This window comes from Marmota flaviventris, chromosome X (genome assembly GCF_047511675.1).
Source record: "Marmota flaviventris isolate mMarFla1 chromosome X, mMarFla1.hap1, whole genome shotgun sequence".
Classification (NCBI taxonomy): domain Eukaryota; kingdom Metazoa; phylum Chordata; class Mammalia; order Rodentia; family Sciuridae; genus Marmota; species Marmota flaviventris.
Genome location: NC_092518.1, coordinates 9,076,342 through 9,102,311, shown reverse-complemented (window position 1 = coordinate 9,102,311; position 25,970 = coordinate 9,076,342). Strand labels below are relative to the sequence as shown.

The following is a 25,970-nucleotide window of genomic DNA, read 5'->3' as shown; positions in this document are numbered from 1 at the left end:
GGGAGACTACCACTATTCTAGATGCAATTACATATACTGATCATTCTTCTTTTCTGCCTACTATACAAAATTTGTCATTTATACATTGCTAAATAATTATGATAAGTATGATAGTGATTTTCCAAGCCTCTGCTTCAAGTTCCCTATTAACTCTGACTTTTATTTCTTTCTCTTCAGTTTAGCTAAGATCATTTTTGTTCACCTGTAAGACTACTGCCAAATTTCTCACCCTCAACTTCTACTACAACTAATTGGAAGCATTAATCTTCATAACTGATCTGCATTTCACTCTCTTTTTTGATCCTTATTTCCTCATTCTGGAGAAAAAGATGACTTCTTTTCCTTACACCACAATATCCCATATGCATGCATATATAAATAAGGAGCCTCCCTGTCCTCTCAAATATAGTGTAGACTGAATCTATCAAACTTAAATATGTAAAATGACCTTATTAGACATATAAAGTTCTATGGGAACACCAAGCAAAGAAATTCATTTTACTCTAAAATAATGAGGAATCTTTTACATTGGAAAATCAAGCTCCCCAGAATGAAGGCTATATAAATAAAGTTTATGAAGGAATAGCAGTGTTCATTGAAGTGGAGAGTTAAAGGGACAGGGAGATAAAAGTCAGTGAAGTTCATTAATTTTAGAATCTTAAGTGATATCCATCTCATTTTTCTTTTATCATCATTAAAATATCCTATACTTAGGCCTTCATGTAGTAGATAGATTGCAAAAATGTGGTCATGCTTTGCTAAACTTGACCTTCTTCTTGTTCATGTATCCTTTAGAACCATGATAAATGTCATTTCCAAATGGTGACATCCCCAGAATAGTCAGGAAAAAAAACTAGGAATAATGGCTCATTCTGTGGCCATGTAAAGTAGCAATGGCAACATAGGTATTTGTTTTATTACCCTTTGCACTTTTGAAAAATTATTTCTTGAGAGCAATGAGTAATAACTGCTATCAAACAAACGTGCTCATAAACTTGAACAGTTTGCTGTCTCTAGACCTTATCTGTGATTTTTACATGAATAGCTTAATAAGAAATTATCTCTCCATTTCTCCATAGTATTTTATGTATACTTCCTGAGAGTACTTAACTATTTCTGTGTAATACTGTAGTATTCATGTAACATCTTCTCTTGCCACACCCTGAAATTTTTTGAGCACACGAACCTGTTTCATATTTCAGTTTTCCAAAGTACCTAGCCATTAGTTCAGACTCAAAAGGTATTGAATAAATGTGTGAATGAGCAATCCCATTGAAAGCTGATTCTTGGCTTGTTACTCATATGATTTTATTCCAAATACGGACTTCTAAAACAGTGACCACAAAGTTATAGGAAATGGGATGAACTAGAAGATTTTTTTTTTCAGGAAAATTGATCTCTAAACTTAGTTCAGCTTTGTTTCTTGGAAATCTCTAAAATCAAAAGTGCTTGTTTTGCCAAAATTCTGGCATATCTTTATGAAATGTGCCCAAAACTGGATATATTCAGAGGTGTAGCACTTAAAAAAAAGGAATTTATAATTTAGTTTTCATGCTTATATTTTCCAATAACGAAAATTAATCAAAACTCAAGGAAAGCAATGAAATTAAGTTGTTAATATACAAAATCAAAGTGATGCATGAATTACTGCACAACACTTAAAATATTATAGGTTTATACTTTTATAAAATATTATAAATGCTTCATAATACATTATGCTAAATTCAACTAAATGACAACTGCCATTTAAAATATGTATTTAAAAACAAAGCATCACAATAATTTTTATTAATAATTTGTTCTTAGTACATTTTTTATTGAGAGTAAAAATAAACCAAATGGATAAAACAGTATCTACAGACTATTAAGTACATTTTTGTAATGTAGAACAAAAACAGAAAACTTCCATTTGCTTCTAATTGAACAAAGAAATTATCTACCATCTTTTACATATGCATTTACAATTCTATAATGTTTGTTATTTCTGAATAAATAATTTCAAATAAGCAATTAAAATGTTTAAACAAGTGGGAATCAAATTTTTCTGTTGTGTTAGAGCCTCTTCTAACAAAGCCTAAAACTTTAAAAAGGCTTGAAAGTGTATAAAATAGCATATTTTATCTGATATTTAAACTTCACTTTGATTTGATATTTAAAACCAAAACGATATATTTTGGTGTAACCATTGAATTTGTCATGCATCCTGGTAGATGTTTATACAAGTCAAGTCAATCATTTCTTCTTGTATTCACTTCCAGCCACATTTCCACTTAAGACAAAATAGAGACTGTGGCAATAATCTCTGCCATTAGTGTTATTTTTGGAATGAAGCACAAACAAGGAAAGTTTATAAGCATGGCAAGTGACAAATAAAATTTAAGATATTTAAATCACTGAGTGATTTTTAAAATGCTAAAATAAAATGAATACCATACTTGTTGCTTCTGTTTTGCAATAAAAAAAGCCTGAAATTTTTTTTTTCCTGAGTAAACTATTCAAATACCTAGGGTTTCTCAAAGCCTTAACATGAGTTTAAGTGGAACATACCTTTAAAATTTGGCCTGATTCTTGCATCATATCCCGATGTCCTGCCCATTAATTTGTCCAAGAAATCTGAAGGAGATAGGGTCTGCGAAGGTTGTTTTCCAGACCTGGAGTCATGGTCTTTGCAGAAAGCCGCCCTAAACACATCATTAACTCTTTTAGAAACAATTTCATTCTCAGCTGCTGAGAACTAATATAGAATGTTTGTATCACATTTTGGTGAAGATATTTCATATATTAGTAAGAACAAAATAGAAAAATATAAACTCTTTGGTTAACTTCTGAGCTTGTATATGGTCTAAAGTTAACTTTACATGATGAGAAGCATAAATCCATACCTCCCAAGTTTTCAAACTTTAATCATAATATGCTTCAGATGACAATGTACATAGATTCAGGTTGTAGATTCTATGGACATTTAGGTAAAACTATTTATTTGTAGAATTACCAGAGAATTGAAAATGATAATTTTTGAAATTCATGTGATGACTTGAATCATTTTCCCATACTTTAAAAAATTTGTTCCATCATTGCAGCCCTAAATATAAATCCTCTACCTTTCATAAGAAATGTAAGATAGGATGAACACACTAAACACTGCAATTAATTATCATATTGCTTATTTTTCACATGCTAGATTCTATTTCAGTTATTAGTTATTAGTATTTTCCAATGTGATATCTAAAAGAGAAACTTCATTTGGAATTTTAACTTCATTTAAAAATAGGTCAACAATGATTATGTTTGTTACTTCCATTAATTTATCAGTTGTTATTTATATATGAACACTTAAATTTTCAACTCTCTAATAAAGCATTAATGAAAAAATACTTCTAAGTCATTTTGTCTTTTTCAGTATCAAAAGCACTAAAAGTTGAATGGAAAACCTCTCAGATTTTCATGTCCATGTCAAAAGTAATAAAGAGCTTATAAGAAGAGCATATTTGGTTTGTAATAAATTCTTTCAAAATACATAGTGGTTGACTGAATATGTTTATTTCTTCACTAAAGTATGTATTGTAAAAGCTTTGTTTTCAATAGTTGAACAATCTTGTTAATTCTAACACTAAGAAAATACCACATTCTTGCCAGTTTTTCAAAGAAGAGGCATTGAATTTAAGTGCAAAGATGATATAAGCATTTGGTAGGAGTTGAAATTGATATAATCATCCAGAAATACTCACATTCCCATATGCAGATTCATCTGATTAATCAAGTATTATTTGATTATGATGGTGGTGGTAGTGATGAAAATGATGATGATGATGATGATGATGATGATGATGATGATGATTCTAATAAAACCCAGCCTACAATCTTTCTTAATCATAGTAGAAGGTGTGAACCTGAAAGGAACATAGTGGGTTTTCCCAGTATTCATAGCATTATTTCTATGTGTTCAATTTCTCTTGGTTCTGTGAAAAAATACCATAAAATTTGGTGAAAATTAAAGGTAGAGTTCTATACTTTATTATAAGAGTATCTCCTATCTCTTATCTTAGACTCTGCCACTAAATGGCTATTTCATTTACTGGCAATAAAATTAATATTTTGAGATAGCAATTGATTTGACAACTAGTAAATTAGGTAGAAAATGAAAGCATGCAAATAATAATTTCTCACTTATTTTAACTATGCACACTCCACTCGTCATGCAGACATAAGTACAAAGATGTCATATTAATTAAATTTTGGTAGGCAATCAATTTTCAAGTAGACTAAATGGTAGAATTGTGGTAAAAAGAGATATTTGATGTTTCAAGAAAATTCCTGAATTGCAGTTATCAGAGTATGCTTCAAGTTGATGAAATATAATAGAAGTCCCAAGTTGGCTGAGAATTAGGGTTCTCATATATTTTTATATAAAATGAGCATGTTTCTGACAAATTAATTCAATCACTCCACCAGATGAAAAACACTGCACCCATTAATCCCTTTAAAATGACTTCCAAAAGAATTTGAAAGCAAAAATATCAACCTTATATAGAAATGTAAAGGACATGCAACTCATCAGACTATCTTAATATCACATTGGCTGTGGAAATGTGTGTTGAAATGCAGAGTGCAGCTATGCAACATAAAACTTGCTTTTGTGAAAATTTACCACCTTCCCACCATAATTAAGCTTTTTAAATGAACAAAAGAAATCTAACTCTCCTCTATAAAATTAAAGTAATATGATCCAGGGAACAGGAAAAAATTGATAATTGCATGACACTTTCTCTTTCAAACAGTTTCATGTGGAAAATATCAGCATGCAAAGTCGTTTCACCTACCTGAAGTGGTTTGTCTCTAAGAAAAATGCAAACAAGGCTGTCAAAATGTTCACTAGCTGCCGGTTCATTCCTGTTTCTGTGATGCTTGTGGAAAATATCCCGAAATGATTCCAGAAAGAAGCTAGGACAAAGTATCTATTTATTGTCCAGATTCAAAATCTAGCAGGAATCTAGTTTCTTTGAAAATCAAAAAGAAATTTGGGTTTGTACAGTTTTCTGAGAAAAAACAAAAAGTGCCAGTCCTAGGCATCATGGTCAGGTCAAACCGAGGCTCAGGACCATCAGTTAGCCCAGGAAAGACAAAGCCTCAGAACTGATGAATCCCCCAGCTGCTTTTCCTGAATAATAAAAATGCTGCTACCTTAATCGCATCACCATGCAAAGGGGGCTGGTGACAATGCCATGCTGGAAGTCGGGTTGCTGTGGCTTTTGTTTTATATCCTTTCTGTTTAGCAAAGCCCTTTCCTCTAGAAAATGTTCTCCTTTAAAAAGAAGTTGTAAATGAGAAAGAAGAAAGGACTCTGCGCGCTGGAGTGTTTGGGGGGAAGAGGGAGAAATTGCTGAGATCCTGTGCTGGAATGAGGGCTACAGAAAAAGACGGAGACGTGATCTTACCCAGCCTATAAATTTCAGCACTCGGACAGCTCCTAGCTCTGAAGTGCGCATGTTTCCTTTTTCAGTAGCTTGGGGCGGGGGTCGGGGAGAGGCATTCATGTGGGGACGTGCCTGCTGTTCAAAGGCAAAGAGTGACTGGCCATTCAGTAATGGGGTGCTGAAGTGAGCGAGATTATGATAAGGAGAGAGCAGAGGTCAGGGGAGACAGATGGAGTGAGAAAGGCTGGGGTCTGAGCTTCCTGAAAATGCTAGTCTGCCTGTGGGTGGGCGGGACGGGAGTTTGAAGCAGAAAAGAGAAGGAAATAAGGTTTAGACATGGGGAAGAAAATTAGGGAAACAGAACAGGATTTGGAGTACTGAAATTATAATAAGGGTGTGGGTAGTTCACTTATTATCAGTGGGAACCAGAGGCAAAAGTGAAGCCCTGTGCTGAAAAGGAGGGGATATTACCTTGGTGTAGAGAAGCCCGTGTACAGAAAAAGGTTCATAACAATCGGTAATTTAATTTAGAAGTCCTTTATGCTTTCCTTGCCTCTTGAATGTTTTCATTTCATTTTAGCCGCCTGTTCTCAAAGGATCTACCTCGTTACTAGGGAAAGCCCCTTCCACTGGGCTTTCTTCAGTGGCTCAAAATCTTTGGACATCCTCTTAAGTCAGATTTGTAGAGAAAGGAAAAAAAAGACAATGGGCCAGCAGGGGGCAGTAGCAATCTTTTCCTGCCCCTGGTTAAAGGTTAGAATAGTGCTCCATGTTAGAAACGGAGGAGAGAGAGAGAGAGAGAGAGAGAGAGAGAGAAAGAGAGAGAGAGAGAGAGAGATAGAGGAGAGAGAGAGAGAGAGAGAGAGAGAGAGACTGACTGGGGGGCTTTAGTTTCATCTGTCCATTCCAGATGTTAACCACCAGGAAGGAGGTCATGTAATGAAGTGTAGGTTTTCTCCTATGCTAGAGACTGAAAATAACAAAAGTTTGAGCATAAGAATTAACCTTGCTACTACAAATTAAATTTACAAATTTTATAATTAAGAACAAGAGGAAGGATAGATAATTCAACTGAGCTTTTGGAAAGGGGGAAAGAAAAAATGAATGTCCTACCATGAGTTGGGTGAGGAACTTACTTTTTGTCACCTTAGTCACTCTGGCCTTCCACCAGAAGACTTAATTTTAAAACAAAATAATAGAATTAATTTTTAGTCCATAAATGACTAACTTGTCCTTGGATCAATTTATAACATCCTAGCAGAGTAACAAAGAATTCTATGTTTCTAAAAAGTAAATTCTGAGGGAAAATGCAAGTTATTTTCACCTTTTAATGTTAATATAAATCACCTGAAGATCCTATTGAAATGCAAATTCTGATACAATAGATCTGCCTCGGGACCTGAGTTCTGTATTTCTTACAAGTTTTTAGCTAAAGTTGATGCTGCAGGTTCACAGGTCACACTTTGAATAACAAAGGTGTATATGTCCTTTCACCAGATTTCTATGTCACCAAGACAGAATATTGGAACCTCTTTTTAGATGAAATGCAGCAGCCCAAGCATTCTGCTTACATACAAAATCAGTTCTTTGGATGTGTTTCTTAACTCTCAGTGTCTAGAAAAAGCGATTCAATTTAAAAGAAAAACAGTATGGTCTACTATGAGACATCCCTGAACTACAGCTTCAAATCTGTTCGCTTCCAAATTCATTCACATGGAAACTTTAAACCTGGTTTTATCCCTGCAGTCCTGACCCAAAAAGTTAAATCAATTCCTAGAAATATATTTCTTCAATTAGTGTGCTATATGGAAAAATCACACAAGATTTTTTTGTGCTCAAGATTCTTTCCAAAAGAAAATATAGATGTAAATGAAGAAAAAAAAATGATTCATCCCAAATTTAAGATTTTAAAGATGCTTAAAGTAATACATTCTTTTTGAATCAATCTCTTTCAACAACAGAGCCATGTTATTAAGCAGGAACTGGGAAACTTGTGACAAAGGAAGACTCTGGCTAGCAGCATGAAATCACAGCATTATATTATTTTAGAGTTGGAAGGGACTTTAGAGAGGATCTAGTCTGGCCTCCTCCTTTTCTCATCTCTCCTCAATTTGGATTCCAGCCCTTTCAATACACAGAAACAGCTCTCATTAAGTCTGCCAATGAATTCCTTGTAACTGAGGCCAAAGGATATTCTTCTGTTCTCATCTTATTTGACATTTCCATGGTACCTCTTCTTCCTTCTTGAAGTACATCCCATTTGTGACACAGTGAACTCCTAGTTTGCCTCCTATTCTATCTCCTTGGCAGGCATATCCTTTCTATCTAGCCTATAAAAGTTGGGTTTCCTGAAGGATATGTTCTAGACCTTCTCTTCTTCTCACTCTACTCTCTCTTAGATAATAATATAGTTTCTATTGTCTTTTATGAAGATGAACCACAGATATATATTTCTATCCAGACTTATTTATCCAACTGGTTCCTAAACAATTCTTGTTGGGTATCTCAAAATCTCCTTAAACTCTTCATATCAAAACCAGACTCATGATAATTCCTCCAAATCCTAATCCTATTCTACTGTACCTGTTTCACTGGCAGCAACCAATAGCCAAGGTAGCAACTCTGAGTCTCCCTATGTGTCACACCCCATATCCAGTTCTTCAGCAAGCCCTATTGATTTTATCTCCCCAATATATGTCAAGTATGTCCACTTTTCTGCATCTAATCCCCCATAACTCCAGTTGGGATATCTTATCTATTGCCTATACTGCTGTAATAGTCACCTTACTAGTTGGCATAGACCAACAGCTGACCCTCTTCCACCCATTCTATTTACTGCAATCAGAATGATTATTCAAAATCAGAATCTGATTATGTCACAGTCCCTGGTTAATACTATGGAGCTCCATTTATCTTTGAATAGGACAAGGAAACTACTTAATATGACCTAAAAGTCTTATGTGGCCAGGTCCATGTTTACGTTCCCCCTTGTCTTACCCCCTGTTCATCTATTTCCTTCCCCTCTGACTATATTGGTCTTTTTTTAGTCTCTTATGCTTTCTATGTTGCATAATCCCATGGAGTGTTAAGGCTTTCCATCTTTTTCTGATCAACACCAGCTTATTTTTTAAATCTCTGCTCAGGTATTATTTCCTCAATAAGGCTTTTCCTGATATATTATTCTATCAACTCTATTATAGACTGTCTTCATATTCTGCAATTCTGATTCATGGAGTACATCACCATTGCATGTATACATGCCCATGATTCTTTGCTTAGATAATGAGCTTTGCAGTGGACAGGGATAGCAAATCATTTGGTCTACCATTGTATCCCCATATACTCAGTGATAATAACAAAAATCACAATGGTATGATGGTCACTAAGAGAGAATTTTAAATATATACCCCAAAGTGATGCTTAAACAAATTAAAATAAGTAAATATGTATAGTTCATAAATAGTTCTGTCAGATATTGCTTATTATGGAATAATATTAAGAATACAATTAGGAAACTAAGTTCTATGGCTCAGCAGTCTACAGTGTGAAATGAAATTCAGAGTCGGAACTATGAATCTGATGTACTTCATTCTAGTTTTACCTTTAACACTCATTGGTTATATGACCTTGGATAAGTCATTTAATCTCTCTGAGCCTATGAAAGCATAGCTGAACAAGTGCTCTTAATCTCAACTCCTGCATCTACTAGCTGTTAAAATTTATGTTTTGACTTTGTTCCTTGGAAAATTCCACTTTCAAGGACAGTAATTCTCAAGAGCTTTGAAAAGGTCTTATTTGCAATGCAATGAAATCCTGAAGTCTAATCCCTCTATGCTTCTAACTCACCAAATTACAACTGGTTGAAGCATGTGGCACCCTCATTTTGTATTCTTGTAATTAGAAAAATGAGATTTTTGATCCATCCTATGATGTTATAAGAATCAGCACACAATATTGTTCTATATGCTACATATTAAACATATTTAAATAGACATGAACATATAGAAACATTTCTTATGAACATCAGTATCATCAACTGATAAGTTTTTGGAGTCTCTAATAATTACATAATACTTCACAGTTTTCAAAATACCCACACTATGTGGCAGAACATAATTGATATCCATATATTTTTCCAATGAGGAATATAAAGTTCAAATAAGATTATTAATTTTCCCTAGTCTACATGATTAAGTGACAAAGTCACACTTTCTATATTTACTACCAAAGGGAACAGAATTATTTCTCATCATGTGTGATTGATGTTATTTTTCAAGTCACTGGAAGCCTACTATATGCCCACAACTAGTTTTAATAACCATTTTCTGATTCCATTGCAATAAATGCCCTTTTCAATGGCATTTTGATCACCATTATACTAAGATACACACACACACACACATACACACAAATATGATGAATAGAAACCCCATATTAAAATCTCAAAGTCAGTTTCCTAAAGGAAATAATAGAAAGATATGTAATATATCAATATCCTGCATCAGGACTCCCAGTTGAACTCTTGTGAATCTCAGTACAAAGAGATGGTCCTCCTCAAATATGGCCATTGTTCCCTCTACTTGAAAAAATGAAGTAGAGGTTAAGAATGGACTATTTATTTGCTATTGACACCAACTGAGTGTTAGAGGCAAATTATAGAGAGCAAGAAGTTGTTTAACCAAATCCTTTGTTGTTAGGGAATGCTTCCTCACCAAAAACAATAAAGACAATTTCAACTTGATAAAATGTACCTCTTGAATTATAAGATTTACCTTCCTCAAACGGACCCCCCTTTTCACTATTAGACCACAGATTAGAACAGATTTTTAGATGAGAAAACCCTAAGGCATGAGGATATGTGGTCATTGTATCTGTTAACCCACGGAACTTCTTAAATCAATATTTGTGATTGCCATTTCTTAACTAAATGTAATATTGTGTATTTATAGAAAATATTACATATTGGAGGAATTGGTTTACATATCAACAAAGACTGGGAAATCCCACAACTGGCAACAGGCCCTCTGAAAGCTGGAGACCCTGGGATGACAGTAGCCTGACTCAGTCCAAGTCTGATAGGTTCAGAAGAAGGGAAGCCAATGATTTAACTCTCAGTTCCATACCAAAGGCCTGAGAACCCACCAGAACACTGATGTAATTTCTTTAGTTCAAAGACAGAAGAACATCCCAGCTCCAGAGGGGAGAGAGGGGGAATTAATTAATCTTTCTCTTCCTTTTGGTCCTATCTGGGTCCCCAACTGATTGTATGGTATCTTCCCACTTTGAGGGCAGATTTTTCCCACTTGGTCCACTGACTGACACATGAGTGTCCTACCAAAATATCTTTCCAGACATGTCCAGAAATGATGCTTTATCTGTTCTCTAGATTTTTCCATACCAATCGACACCTAAAATTAATTATCACTAATACCTTAGGGATCAGGTATAGAGTCTCTCTCTTCAAACTGAGAATGCTGAGCTACCACTGTGGAGCCCATACTGACTCTTGACTTTCATGGCCACTCTCTGGCCTGTATGTTCTTTATTTCCTTATAATCACTCGTATTAGAGATGAAAGACACACAATAGAGCCCACTTTCTGTTGATTAGATAAATTGCTAGGGGGACAGGAATGAAAAAAAAAAGGAAAGTGAAAAACAAAGCATAGTTCCTGCATGTTGATTTGTTCAGTATGCCACAAGCATTAGTACTAATTAATTAAAGGCTGCTTTAATAGCCAGCACCCACAGAGCAAGAATGCCTAAAGACCTGATGTCACTCTGCATTCCTTCTCCCTGGTTTTCAGAAATACAGTTTGCTTCTCTCTCTCTCTCTCTCTCTCTCTCTCTCTCTCTCTCTCTCTCTCTCTCTTTTGTGGAATGCATACAGACACCCTACTTGCAGAAAGGCAAGCTTCAAGGCTATGAAGACTAAATGTGAAATAACTGCTCTTCCAGGCTCCATGCAGACAACTGGATGTCCATCCAGAGCATTTCTGGATTAAATTACTTGGAAGTCATTTTAGGATTGGAACTCTTCTGGTTATTAGCATTCAGTGTTCACAGACCACAAATGTGTCTAATGCTTGAAATAATTTCTATTTCTAGCACTGATTCATGGCAAGTGATTACTTTTTTTTGGCTAGTATGAGAAATGCAGCATTTCTTTTCATAAACAATAAGAGAGCAAACAATAATTCAGAGGATAAATTAAGTATATCACCATTTGAATATGTTAGAAAAATTTTACCATTGCTACAATTCTAAAGATGAAATAATGAACACAATAAGATTGATTATTATACTATCACTTGTCTTAGAATCTTCTAGGTTTGATTCTGCCACTGACATGAAAATTGCCTTAACTTTACCTTCATTATGTAATGCTGAAAAATTCTTTTGGGGAGTTCTCAGATTTTAAACTTTTGTTACTGACTTCATTAATGTTCACTCCACACACACACACACACCCCCCATAAAATGCCTCTTCTGGATTGTCTTGCTTGAATTCATAGAATGCTGAGAAGAAGCTGATTTGAGAAAGAGTGATTTGAACTTGAACAATGGCAATAGTTTTATATTAGCCAATAAGATAGCACTTGATAGTTGAAATGGAGTTATGTTCATTATAGTCAGTAATGACACTTAATATTATTGTGAATCATGATATAGATGCTAACTGGCTAATATGTCTATAACCAACAGTCCTGTCAATCACTCAGTCAAAAAATATTGATTAATCATTTACTATATGCAAAGTACTATATATATTTCTCTGAAGATGAGACAAAGTAATATATTAATTTTGTCTGCTAAAGACTTATAATCTACATGCAAAGATAAGAAAAATAAATATTATAGAAGTGAGGCTCTCGGTCAAGATCTCATCTGGGGAGATTGGCTTACTGATACCCAAGAAGTTTCAAAATGGAACATTCACCTATGTACTCTTTGTAGTCTAAATTTAGGTTCTTAGCTTGGCAGGTTCACAAAATTAATTTTGTTAGTCCCCCAAATATATTACTAATCAGGAATGTGACATACTAACTTTATAATGCCCAAGAACCTGACATATAAGCCAGAAAGAAATAGTTATTGGGATGCCAAGTAACCCATGTAAGCCTAGGCAGTGTGTAAGCTTCCTGGGGGTACACTGGGGAGGCAGCATGACAAATTGATTTTAGAATATGACCTTATGGTTGAAATGTGGAAAAGTTGAGTGGAACCTATATCAAACTGATAGAGTCATCTCCAGCCTCATAATACCTGTTCCAGAAACTGAATACTTATATCATGTGTTCCCATTACTCATTGCTTAGACTAGGATTTGATTTATTTCTCAAACTTCTCTTTTCTATTCTCTATTTCTGGTCAACCCCACTGCTAATTAATTGTGTTTCAAACATGGTACATTATAAAGTATTACACACTTACAAAATTATATAAGAGAAATATGTCAATTATGTTAGAATAAAACAAATTTTATGTAACTACAAATAGCATAAGACAGAAAATTTTCAACACCTCTGAAGTCCCCTGAATTCTAATCCATTATTACATCTTGTTTGTTAACTTGTCTCCTAAATATTTTCTTATCATTGTCTTTTTTTTTTTGCTTTTTTGCTTTAATAAGCACACACAAATATTGGAAAATAAAATGCCCTAATATCAACATAGCATATCACAACATATATTTGAATGAAAAGTCACTACAAAGAGATACAATATTTGCTAATCAAAAAAATATACTTGACTGTTCTTCTGGTAATGCATGGCTATGTAATAAATGATCTAAAATTTTGCTAGTTTTAAACAATAATATACTAATTTGTCTCAGTCTGGTAGGTTGCGTGGGTTCATCCAGACACTTATGTTTAGGCCCTGTCAACCTGTTATATGGAAACTAAGACTTCAATTATCCTAAGGTTCAACTGGGCCAGACTTCCATGATGACTTGCTTACATGACTAGTATTGAATACTGGATGGAAGCTCAGCTGGGACAGTTAACCAGAAGACCTATACATGGTTTTGCATGAAATCTGGGCTTCTTAAACCATGGTGCTTTGGCACTGAAAAGGTGCATCCCAACAGTAAACACTCCAAAAGAATAAGAACAATGTTGTCACAAGGCTTATTATAACATTATCTTCGGTGTGATACTGTTCATTTTACTAGTTACATATGACCAGATCAGCTTTAATAGAGGAGGGGACTTTTCTAGAGTATGAATAGAAAGTATATTCAATTGGGCAGTTGTCATACATGCATGGAATACATTGGAATATATGGACTCTAATTTGCTCCCCCTTCCCACCTGTCCTCCCTTCTCCTCTTCCCCTTCTTCTACAGTATTGATCTTCTTACAATTTATTTGCAGTTTTTAAATTAATGATTTATAGGAATACATATGGTAAAATTTACTCTGGCATATTCCACTGTTGCCCCATCTCCAAATGTGGCCGCCTCCATCTTGGGACACCAGCCAGGGCTTGGAAGCCTAATATCAAAGCGCCTGCAGGTATGCCACCACTGCCACTGTTACCTTCTCAGGACAAGGCCAACTACATACAGGGACACTGGCCAGGGCCTGGAAGTCCATTATCAAGGTGCCTGCAGATTTGGTGACACCTGAGATCTTCCTGCTAGGTGTGCTAATAGCCACCATCTTGTTGCAGAGGCAGGAAGAACCAGGCTCTCCCCAGCTCCATGGGTCCTGAAGTGCATGGAAACAGACAGGGCTGGCTAAGTGAGTCAGAGACTGGAAAAGGGTATGAGGATATCTTGTTCTTTGTTTGTCCAGCCAGCCAGTCCAACGCCCACTGGGTTCCTGGGGCCCACTCGGGCCAGCACTCACTGGGCCCCAGCATTAGCTGGGTCCTTAACTCCCTCCCTAGTCTGACATGCACCAATATCCTGGTCCAACCAGGTCCAGCATCAGTCTGGCACCCAACTGGGCCCTCATGTTTCCCAACCCACAGGCTCCCAACCCCTCCCTAGCTACCTGGCACAGCACTCACATCTACATAGTCAGCCTACTGCTCTTAGCACCTGGTCCTGATCCACCTGATACAAAGCAGCTCTCTCTGAAAGGCACACAAGTCCTGGCACTCAGCCCTGAGTATCACCTGGGACAGAAGTGTCTGACATCTTAATAGGATCTATTTGTTTTAAGGCTGCATATTGTTTGCACTGGATTCTGTTAATATTTTTCTCCCCCTTTAAAGCAAGGTACTGGAAACCTTTAGGGACACTATAAGTCTACAGGGTAGAAGCTGTAATATCTCAGATCCATACTGCTAGATGGGAAAACAAATGGACAACATGAAAAAACAAGGGAACAAAACACCCCAAACAAACCAAAATGCTCCAATAATAGAATCCATGGACAACACAATAGAAGAAATGTGAGAGAAAGAGTTCAGAATATACTTGGTTAAACTGATTTGTTACAAAAAGGATGATATAAGGAGTGAAATCAATGATAAATTTCAGGAGGTAAAAGATCATTTCAATAAAGAGATACAGATTATGAAAAGAAAAGCAACCAAATTCCTCAAAATGAAGGAATCAATAAACCAAGTTAAAAATTTATGGGAAAGTATCACAAACATACTAAACAACTTAGAAGACAGAGCCTCAGGCAACAAAGACAGAATATATAATCTTGAAAATAAAGTCGACCACACAGAGAAGATGGTAAGAAACCATGAACAGAACTTCCAAGAATTATGGGATAACATGAAATGACCAGATTTAAGATTTATTAGGATAGAGGAAGGAGTGAAGATATAAACCAAAGGAATGCACAATATTTTCAATGAAATAATATCAGAAAATTTTCCAAACCTGAAGAATGAAATGTAAAGTCAAATAAAAGAGGCTTACAAGACACCAAATGTGCAAAATTACAACAGACCCACACCAAGGCACATTATAATGAAAATGCCTAGCATACAGAATACGGATAGAATTTTAAAGGCTCCAAGAGAAATGTATAAGATTACATACAGAGGGAAATTGATTTGGATCTCAGTTGATTTCTCAACCCAGACCCTCAAAACTCAGAGGTTCTGGAACAACATAATTCCAGCTCTGAAAAAATGGATGCCAACCAAGAATTTTATATCCAGTAAAATTAAGCTTCAGGTTTGAACATTTTTTTCATGTATTTATTGATTATATTTCTTCTGTGAAGTGACTGTTAAGTTTCTTAGCCATTTATTCATTGAGTTATTTGTTTTTGTTTTTTTGGTATTGAGTTTTTTGAGTTCTTTATATTTCCTGGAGATTAATGCTCAATCTGGGGTGCATATGGTAAAGATTTTCTCCAATTCTATAGGCTCTCTCTTCGTGTTATTGATTGTTTCCTTTGCTGAGAAGAAGATTTTTAGTTTGAATCCATCCCATTTATTGATTCTTGATTTTATTTCTTGCACTTTAGGAGTCTTGTTAAGGAAGACATTTCCTAAGCTGACATGGTGAAGATTTGGGCCTACTTTTTCTTCTATTAGGTGCAGGGTCTCTGTTTTAGTGCCCAAGTCTTTTGATCCACTTTGAGTTGAGTTTTGTGTGTGATGAGATAGTGCTTAATTTCATTTTATTACATATGGATTTCCAGTTTTCCCAGTGCCATTTCTTGAAGAGGCTATCTTTTCTCCAATGAATGTTTTTGGTACCTTTGTCTAGTATGAGATAACTATTTATATGGGTTTGTCTCTGTGTCTTCTTTTCTATACCATTGGTCTTCATATCTGTTTTGTTGCCAGTACCAAGCAGTTTTTGTTACCATAGCTCTGTGGTATAGTTTGAGGTCTGGTATTATGATGCTTCCTTCTTGCTAAGGATTGCTTTGGTTATTCTGGTTCTCTTATTTTTCCAGATGAATTTCATGATTGCAGTTTCTATTTCTATGAAGAATGTATTTTAATAGGAATTGCATTAAATCTGTATAATGCTTTTGGTAGTATGGCAGTTTTGACATTATTAATTGTGCCTATCCAAGAGCATAGGAGATATTTTCATATTCTAAGGTCTCCTTCAATTTCTTTCTTTAGTTTTCATTGTAGAAGCCTTTCACCTCTCTTGTTATATTGATTACCAAGTATTTTACTTTTTTGAGCTGTTGTGAATGAGACAGTTTTCCTAATTTCTCTTTCAGTGGATTCCTTACTGATGTATAGGAACATGTTTGACTTATGGGTATTGATTTTATATCCTGCTACTTTGCTGAATTTATTTATGAGTTGTAGAAGTTTTCTATGTTGAATAGAAGTGGTGATAGAGGGCATCTTTGTCTTGTTCCAGTTTTTATAGGGAATGCTCTCACTTTTTCTCCATTTTGAATTTTTGGCCTTGGGCTTAGGTAGCTTTTACATAGGTAGTTTTTTACAATGTTAGGTATGTTCCTACTATCCCTAGTCTTTCTAGTTTTGAAAATGAAGACATGCTGTATTTTGTCAAATGCCTTTTCTGCATCTATTGAGATGATCTTATAATTCTTGTCTTTATGTCTATTGATGTGATGAATTACATTTATTGATTTCCATATGTTGAACCAACCTTGCATCACTGGGATGAACCCCACCTGATCATGGTGCACTATCTTTTAAATGTATTTTTGTATGCTATTTGCCAGAATTTTATTGAGAATTTTTGAATGTGTGTTCATCAGGGATACTGGTCTAAAGTTTTCTTTCCTTGATGTGTCTTTGTCTGTTTTTGTTATCAGGGTGATACTAGCTTCATAAATGAGTTTGGAAGGGTTTCTTCCATTTCTATTTCATGGAGTAATTTGAGGAGTATTGGTATTAATTTTTCTTTGAAGGTCTTATAGAACTCAGCTGAGAATCCATATGGTCCTGGGCTTTTCTTGTTAGGTAGGCTTTTGATGGCATCTTCTATTTCATTGGTTGAAATTGATGTGTTTAAATTGTGTATGTCCTCCTGATTCAGTTTGGGTGGTTTGTATGTCTGTAGAAATTTGTTGATGTCTTTGAGATTTTCTATTTTGTTGGAATATCAATTTTCAAAATGATTTCCAATTATCTTCTGTGTTTTAGTGGTGTCCATTATGATATTTCCTTTTTCATCATGAATTTTAGAAATTTGATTTTTCTTTCTTTTCTTTAGTGTGGCTAAGGGTTTATCCATCATGTTTTTCTCTATATAAAATGAATTCAGTAGTTTTGGTTATAATCACCCTAGTCCCAACCTCATATGCTTACTGGTTGCTGACACCCAAAAGCTTATTATTACAATGCCACCATTTGACCCAGTTACTCCACTCCTCAGTGTATACCCAAAGGAATTAAAAGCATCATACTACAGTGATGCAATCACATCAACATTTATAGCAGCTCAATTCATAATAGCTAAACTATGGAACCAACCTAAGTGCCCTTCAACAGATGAATGGATAAAGAAAATATGATATATATATATACACACACACACATACACATACATATACATACACACACACACATACACACAATGGAATCTTACTCAGCCTTAAAGATAAATGAAATTGTGGTGTTTGCAGGTAAATGAATGGAGCTGGAGAATATCATGCTAAGAAAAAAAAAGCCAATCCCAGAAAACCAAAGACCAAATGTTTTCTCTATTTGCAGATGCTAATTCACAATATGGGGGGCCTAGGGAAAAATAAAGGTACTTTGGGCAGAGGGGAGTGAAGGGAATGGAAGAGGTATGGAGGCAGGAAGGATAGTAGAATGAATTGGACATTATTACCCTATGTGTATGTGTGTGTGTGTGTGTGTGTGTGTACACACACACACACACTTTCTACATTATGTACAACCAGAAGAATGAGAAGTCATATTCCATTTATGTATGATGTATCAAAATGCATTCTACTGTCATGTATAACTAGTTAAAACAAATATAAAATGGTAAAAAAGAAGTCAACTGATGAGAACATTTAGCAAAGTAGCAGGATACAAGATCAACATAAATATATCAATCACTTTCTTATACTCTAATAATGAATCTGTTGAGAAAGGAATCAGGAAGGGCTGGGGATGTGGATCAAGCGGTAGCATGCTTGCCTGGCATGTGCGGGGCGCTGGGTTCAATCCTCAGCACCACATAAAAATAAAATAAAGATGTTGTGTCCACCGAAAACTAAAAAATAAATATTAAAAAATTCTCTCTCTCTCTCTCTCTCTCTCTCTCTCTCTCTTTAAAAAAAGGGAATCAGGAAAACTATCCTATTCACAATAATATCTAAAATAAAACACTTTGGAATTAATCTAACCAAGCATGTGAAAGACCTCTACAAGTTAAACTATAGAACACTGAAGAAAGAAATTGACAAAAACCTTAGAAGATGGAAAGACTGCCCATGTTCTTGTATAGGTAGAATTAATCTTGTAAATAGCCATGATAGAAAAAATAATATGCATACAAAATACACTGGTATTTTCATGTAATCCCCATCAAAGTACCCATGACGTTCTTCACTGAACTAGAAAAAAAAAGGTCCTAAAATTCATAGCCAAAGAAATCTTGAGCAAGAAGAGTGACGCTGGCAGCATCACAATACATGATCTCAAATTATACTAAAGAACTATTGTAACATGGTACTGGCACCAAAACAGACATGGTGATCAATGAAACAGAATAGAAGACACAGAGACAAACCTATGTAAATATAGTCATCTGATACTTGACAAAGGTGCCAAAAATATATGTTGGAGAAAAGACAACCTTTTTTAACAAATGGTGCTAGGAAAGCTGGATATCAATATTTAGAAGAATGAACCTTGATCCCTGTCTTTTGCTGTGCACAAAAGTCAACTCAGAGTGGATCAAAGACCTAAGAATTACACAAGAAACTTTCCAATTGCTAAAAGAAAACATAAGCTCAACACTCCAACATACGTTTGCAGGCACCAACTTCCTTAACTTCCTTAACAATATCCCTAAAGCTCAAGTATAAATGTATGTTTAAAAAAAAAGTGAAACGACCATGACCTAAGGGATATTCTCAGATACCTAAAACAAGAAAGCATAAATTCAAAGTAGAATTCAGATGCTAAAGGCAAATTGCCTTAGAGTATGTTTTTATTCCAGAGACTTATGACTTCAGTTTTAATGGCATCTTGGGATGATGAGAGAGTTACAGAGAGAGCCTAAAGTCCAGGCAAAGAAGATGGGAGATGAGCTATGCAGTGTGCTACAAAATGAGAAATAGCAAGGGAACATGCTTATCTAAAATTTGACTATAAATGGAATTTAAAAGTATTGGAGAATTTGTAAGCACAGGAAAACATCATAGAGATTTATGATCCTAATTAATACTAACTCTATGATCCAACCAAGAATTTATTTAAAGTTCTTCTAAGTTGGTGATTACGAGTGTCTCTTGTGGAAGGAATGATAATCCACTTGGGGAAACAAATTTCAACACACACCTAAAGGTTTTCCTTCAGCAAAAGCTATAACGGATTTGGTTTGCAAATGTAAATCACAAGACACACCACATGACAAAGACCCTATGAGTTAGAGCCAGAAGAAGAAATCAGTAAGAGAATAAAATAGTCATATACTTCAGATATTAGGCTTATTAGATTTGGAATAAATGTATTAAACATGTTTAATAATTACAAAAGCAAATAATGGGAAAGAAATAAGTTACTCAAAAATAACCAAGTAGAAACTTCAGATAGGACAAAGGGAGGGGAGGGGAAGTGGGGGTACGGGGGTAGGAAAGCTGGGTATGAAAACACAAAGGGTGTGACTCTACTTTGTGTTCAACCAGAGACATGAAAACTTGTGCTCTATAAGTGTACTATGAATTGAATTGCATTCTGCTGTCATATATAACTAAATAGAATTTTAAAAAATAAAAAAATAACTAATAGAATATTTGCAAATAAAAATGTAACAGTTAACATTTAGAAGCTAATGATCTATTTAAATGGCTGTTTAAATAGATCTATTTAAACCTATTTAAATATAAAATAGCAAACAGAAACAAAGCATTTGAAAACATGAGAGGTTAAAAAACATAAGAGGAATGTTTAACAAATGTCCAGTAGGAATTTCAAATAAATAATAAATTACAGGAGAAATTGTTTTTGAAGAGGCAATGGCTAAAATTTTCTGAAATGATGAAAAACTTGAATCATCAGAATTAAAAATGCCAATAAAATTCAGGCAGGTAAAATATTGCCACTTCTAAATACATTGTACTGAAAGTGAATCTAAAAACAACAGTAACAACAACAACAACAAACCTAAAGACCAAGAAAAGATCTTGAGGTCAGTTAGGAATAGGTTTACAAAGACAATACTATGAGACAACAATTGAACAGCTGAATTGCCAGCAATAAGAAGAGGGCCAAAAGGTAGTGAAATGACTTCAATATACTAAGGGACTCCAGCTACCAACCTAGGAATATGTATCCGTGAAGTTCTTTTAAAAAACAGAAATGAGTGAAATAAACATACTTCAAGATAAATAAAACTGAAAATGTTTACTAAAAACAGAACTTAAAAAAATGAATAAAATTCTGTAGCTCAGTGGTAGAGCACTTGCCTCATAAGTATGAGGCCCTGGGTTCAATCCTCACTACCACATAAAAATAAATACTTAAAGCCAGTCCCAAAAAACTAAATGCCAAATGTTTTCTGTGATACGAGGATGCTAACTCATAATGGGGATAGCGGGAAGCATGGGAGGAATGGAGGAACTTTAGATAGGGCAGAGGGGAGGGAGGGGAAGGAGTGGGGCAAGATGTAGAACAGACAGTGGAATGAGATGGACGTCATTACCCTAAGTACATGCATGAAGACACGAATGATGTGACTCTACTTTGTGTACAACCAGAGACATGAAAAATTGTGCTCTATATGTATACTATGAATTGAATTGCATTCTGCTGTCATATATAACAAATTAGAATAAATAAATAAATTTAAAATAAATACTTAAAAAGACATTGTGCCCATTTATAACTAAAAAAATTTTTTAAATAAAAATAAAATGAATAAAGGAAAAAATAAAGTAAAATAATATTTTAGGAAAAAGGAAACTGCCCCCAGAAGAAAAGTATAAGATGAAAAAAAAAAAGTGGTGAACATTGAAACTGCTATACAAATGTACAAATATAAATATAAATAAGCATGAATGGTATATATTAATTTCAAACCAAAATAGTTTTTAAGGTTAAATAAATCTTAGTATGAAAATCCAGAAATTATACCCATATCAATGTGATTAAAGTTATACTATGACACTACATTGGAAGAGAGCAGAAAGAAAAACCAAGAAGAGGAAGATGAGCAGAGAGAAAAAATATGGAGTAAAAGGATAGGAGGATATTCTAAGTTTTTAAATGTTAGAAAAATTGTTAAACAGGATTTACATTTTAAACTAGAGAATCAAACAGTCTATCTCTCTCCCTAACTCCCTAACTCCAGGCCTACCTGGTATTGATCCAACTTCAATGCTATCATTTTAAAAAGGTATCTCCCAATAGAAAGAGAAACAGGTTCTCAGAGACAAGATGGAAGAGAATTATTTCATATTTTATATAAGAATGTTAAAGGACAATGTAATTATCGTCTTCAAGAGTATAAATTTTATTTTCTAAAATATGCCAAATAGTATAACTTCATCTACTTTCAGGACAGCCATGTAGGGGCTGTGGGTCTAAGTTACATAAATGGTAGGAATTCTTGCCAAATGGTTAATTGTTGGACCAGACAGAGAAGAAATTGGGGGAATCTCCATCAGTAGAACTTTTTAAAAAACATGCATGCCGTGAGTGTGTAACTGATGTGATTCTGCAATTTGTATTTGGGGTAAAAATGGGAGTTCATAACCCAATTGAGTCAAATGTATGAAAGATGATATATCATGAGCTTTGTAATGTTTTGAACAACCAATAAAAAATAAATAATAAATAAATAAATAAATAAAAGGATAATTTTTTAAAATTCATATAGGGGAATATCATATAGTAATGAAAATGAGCAGAATTTTCCGTTACATGAAATAACCATCAATGAACTTCACAAATACAATGTTGAAAGGAAAAAACAGACACAAGAGTGCCTTGAGTATGATTTAATTTTTAGAGTTAAAAATTAGGCAAACCCAATCAATAATTTTAGAAGTCTGGCTAGTTCTGGGAGTTTGTGTCTAAGAGGGAATGAGGAGCTCTTCTGTGGTTCTCAGAACCTTCTCAGAAATACCAAAATTCTGCTGGTATTTTGGCTCTGTTTGTTTGTGCTATCACTAAGATCTACTACTGTGGTTTGCTTATTTTTCTGAATGTATGCAACATTCAAATAAAAGTTCATATTAAAAAAGTTTAAAAAAAAACATGCATGCCTTTCATAAACACATTTATCCACCTCAAGGACTATGCTGCTATGGCACATGGCATTAACTAAAAATTTAGAAGGTGTATATTCAAGTTCTACCTCCCCCATTTTCTATATTACAAATTACTCTAACTCTGTGAGCTCGAATCTCCTCTTCAATAGAATGGGAGATAATACCTTATTTGTTTACCATGCCAGGTTGTAGCAAGAAGCACCTAATAACATGGGTTAAAGGGTAATATAAACTTCAAGGACTCTAATAAATGTAAGCTGTTATTCTTAAATAAATGTATTATCATGATCACAGGAGGTTATTTATATAATAGCTTCCTTAATTATTTCCTTAATTCTAAGTATATGATTATAAATTTTATTCAAAATTTCACATCAATTTAGGAACATTGAAAAAAGATGTATTTTTATAATGATAAATAGTATATATAAAATATATGTGGATGAAGAAAACAAAGACATCTTATTTTTCAAATGGGCCTCTGAAAAGAAACCTAATTCAACTTTTAAGATACTAATTTAATAATTTGAAGTATTTTAAATAGCCATACCAAAAGACTTCAATAAATTGCTAAATATGAGTACAGCAGAGAGTTCCATTGATACAAAGAAAAGGTCTCCTTGACAGAAAACCAATTTTAAAAGAAGTTGGGGGTGGTTTATCATAATAATATGACTAAGTCTGTGAAAATATTGAGTTGGTTTTGTTTCTCCACCACCCCCAAAACATAATCAACTAAGAGGTCAAAACAATTGAATAACCATTTATCATTTTCCCTTTAAGGAAAGCTATTTTTGTTAGTTTGCAATGCCTTGAAGATGAGGCCAAATAATATTGCAAAACTAAATCAGTTTTTAACTAAACACTACATAAATTTAGTTGTACAAACTTCCATCATTTAGTTAGCAAATAAATATTTCTACTTATTTATTGGGTGTCATAAAGAAAAGATGAATGTGATTCTCAGTATCATGTCTACAAAATTGCAATGACACCTATAAGAATTAAAATTGACATATGAACACTTGATGACAAATCATTTTCTTAGATCTCCAGAAACTACTTAAATATTAAAATAAAAGGATGCCATGTTTTGTTATCTGTTATCCAACCTCCTTCTATCCCTCCTTCTACCCTTCCCAGCCTCTAATAATCACTATTATATATTAGAATCAAAACAGATAGAATAAGTAAAAATAGTGTTCAACACAATAGTGGGGAAACTATAGTTCATGATATTTTATTATATATTTTATGAATAACGAGAATAGAGGAACTTAAAGTCTCCAAACACAAAGTAATGATAAGGAGATGGAAATGTTAATTACTTTTTGATTAGTACATATAGTATACATATGTTAAAATATTATCACAATGTATCCCATAAATTTGCCTAATTAAAATTATAATTAAGAAAAGAATGCCATTTTTATCTTTTGATATGTAAGAATATTGAAAACAATCGTACTGTGAACTTCAGACTTCTTGATTTTGTGAAGTTGCATCCACCCATTATGCCTAGGGTTATATCTTTTCACCATGGAGTCCCAACTCCTTGTACCGCAATGACATATCCCTTCTACTATTCAGATCAGGCATCCCATTCTCTTCCTAATATCTTCTTATTACCCAAGGCCCATACATCTTAGGTACACTACTTATTGTTGTTTGTCCTGCTAGATTCTCTCCATACCCTTCATAGTTCTCTATACCTCTGAAACCTGATGTTAATGTACTAAAATTAGGCCTCACTGACATATGGCTTCCACTTGAGGTTGACTAATAATAAGAAGTACCAGCAAAAGAGTTGGAAAGTAGAAAAGTTGAGGTATTTTTTTTTTTTACCAGCTATCTCCCACTTGAGCAGAATTGTGGTGGTAGCTTTGTTCTTCCATTGAAGGCCACAGTTCCTGGAGAGTAACTTTCTCCTATGGCTGTAGCTCTTTCTAGTTTCCAGTTTTTGTGCTTTCAGGCATAGGATGGTAATGGCTACTTGCTGTTTTGGGGACTTGGGTGTTTCACCATACCTAGTGGCTTTTCCTTTAATTCAGATCACAAGTCTTTGTAAATAGTCCCTTTGGTAAGTTGCCTACAATTACTCCATTTCAGCGGGGCTGTGTTTCCAGCCAGAAAACTCTTTTCCATATAAGCCTGCTATTGCCTGTGGTATCATGTTCAAACTCCTCTTCCTGATCTTTAACTCCTTTTACTATTCTTTTTCACTTCCTCTTTTGAAAGCTGTAAACCAACATTATTTTATGACTTTGCACTGTATTTTAAACCCACATACAGTTATTTACTTAAGCATAAGGCATATTTCACCTAAAGATGACACACAAATCCATTCTTCACAGTTCTCATAGTTTCCAAGTCAGGAAGAGGCAATAGTTAGGAGTTGCATTTGGAATCTTAATTCATCATTTCTTGATTTGCTTCCTTTTTTTCCCAACCTTTCTTAATTTTTTTCAATTTTAATTCAGACCTTCATCATTATTTTTCTCCTGCTCCATTCTTGCAAACCTTTAAGTCCCAAGCTCCCTTTATAAAACTACTAAATTAGATCATTGATGACAAATCAAAGGATTTTTGAGTTTATAAGTCTGAAAATCCTTTGCTTCCTCAATATAACAAAGTTTGAATCTTCTACCCTCCAGGGCACAATACAGAGCTCATTTAATTTTATTTCTTTGGCTGATTTTTTAAAAAGGAGGTCAATTTTCTTATAAAGTGCTATTGTGTTTACTTAAATTAAACATTGTTGTTTGTTCTATTACTGTATTAAAAATATTCAAGTGAAGGATGCTTAAGGGTGATACAGTACATAAGGCTTTTGAAACAGAAGAAAAAGATAAGATTAGAATGGATTTTTAGAACCAGCTTCTACTTAGGATTTATTCTGAAGTAATGTCTCCTTGTAAACCCCTAAGGGCCACCTTGGGTTCTTCAAGATAAGGACAGAACACATTCAATACATGACAAAAGAGAAAGGGAGGACTTTGCTTGCAACAAAAAAGCAATTTTGTTTTACTAGTAATAAGTTTAAGAGGCACCACCATACATCCCTCTTTAGAGATTTGTAAGGGAAGTGATGGGTAACAGCCCCAGTGAGATCTGGTAAATGGGTGGTCCATATTAGACATTCTGAGGACTCTCCAATTGTGAAGGTCATGGCGTTTGTTTCTGGTGCT

At 34.4% G+C, this 25,970-nt stretch overlaps 1 protein-coding gene across 4 annotated transcripts in view; it reads right to left on the bottom strand.

Annotated features, from left to right (window-relative positions):
- The window catches only part of Glra2 (glycine receptor alpha 2), a 180,407-nt gene extending 175,519 nt beyond the window's left edge, over positions 1–4,888 (bottom strand). For 2 of the 4 annotated variants that reach the window (XM_027946531.2, XM_027946530.2), the window contains exons 1-2: positions 4,821–4,888; positions 2,548–2,681 (exon numbers count right to left, since the gene is read on the bottom strand). In XM_027946531.2, the coding sequence (XP_027802332.1) occupies positions 2,548–2,681; positions 4,821–4,888 (202 nt within the window). Of the gene's footprint in view, positions 1–2,547; positions 2,682–4,820 lie in introns of those variants that run through there. The other 2 variants (XM_071606178.1, XM_071606179.1) reach the window with 1 other exon arrangement.
- Between the last annotated feature and the right edge of the window lie 21,082 nt (positions 4,889–25,970).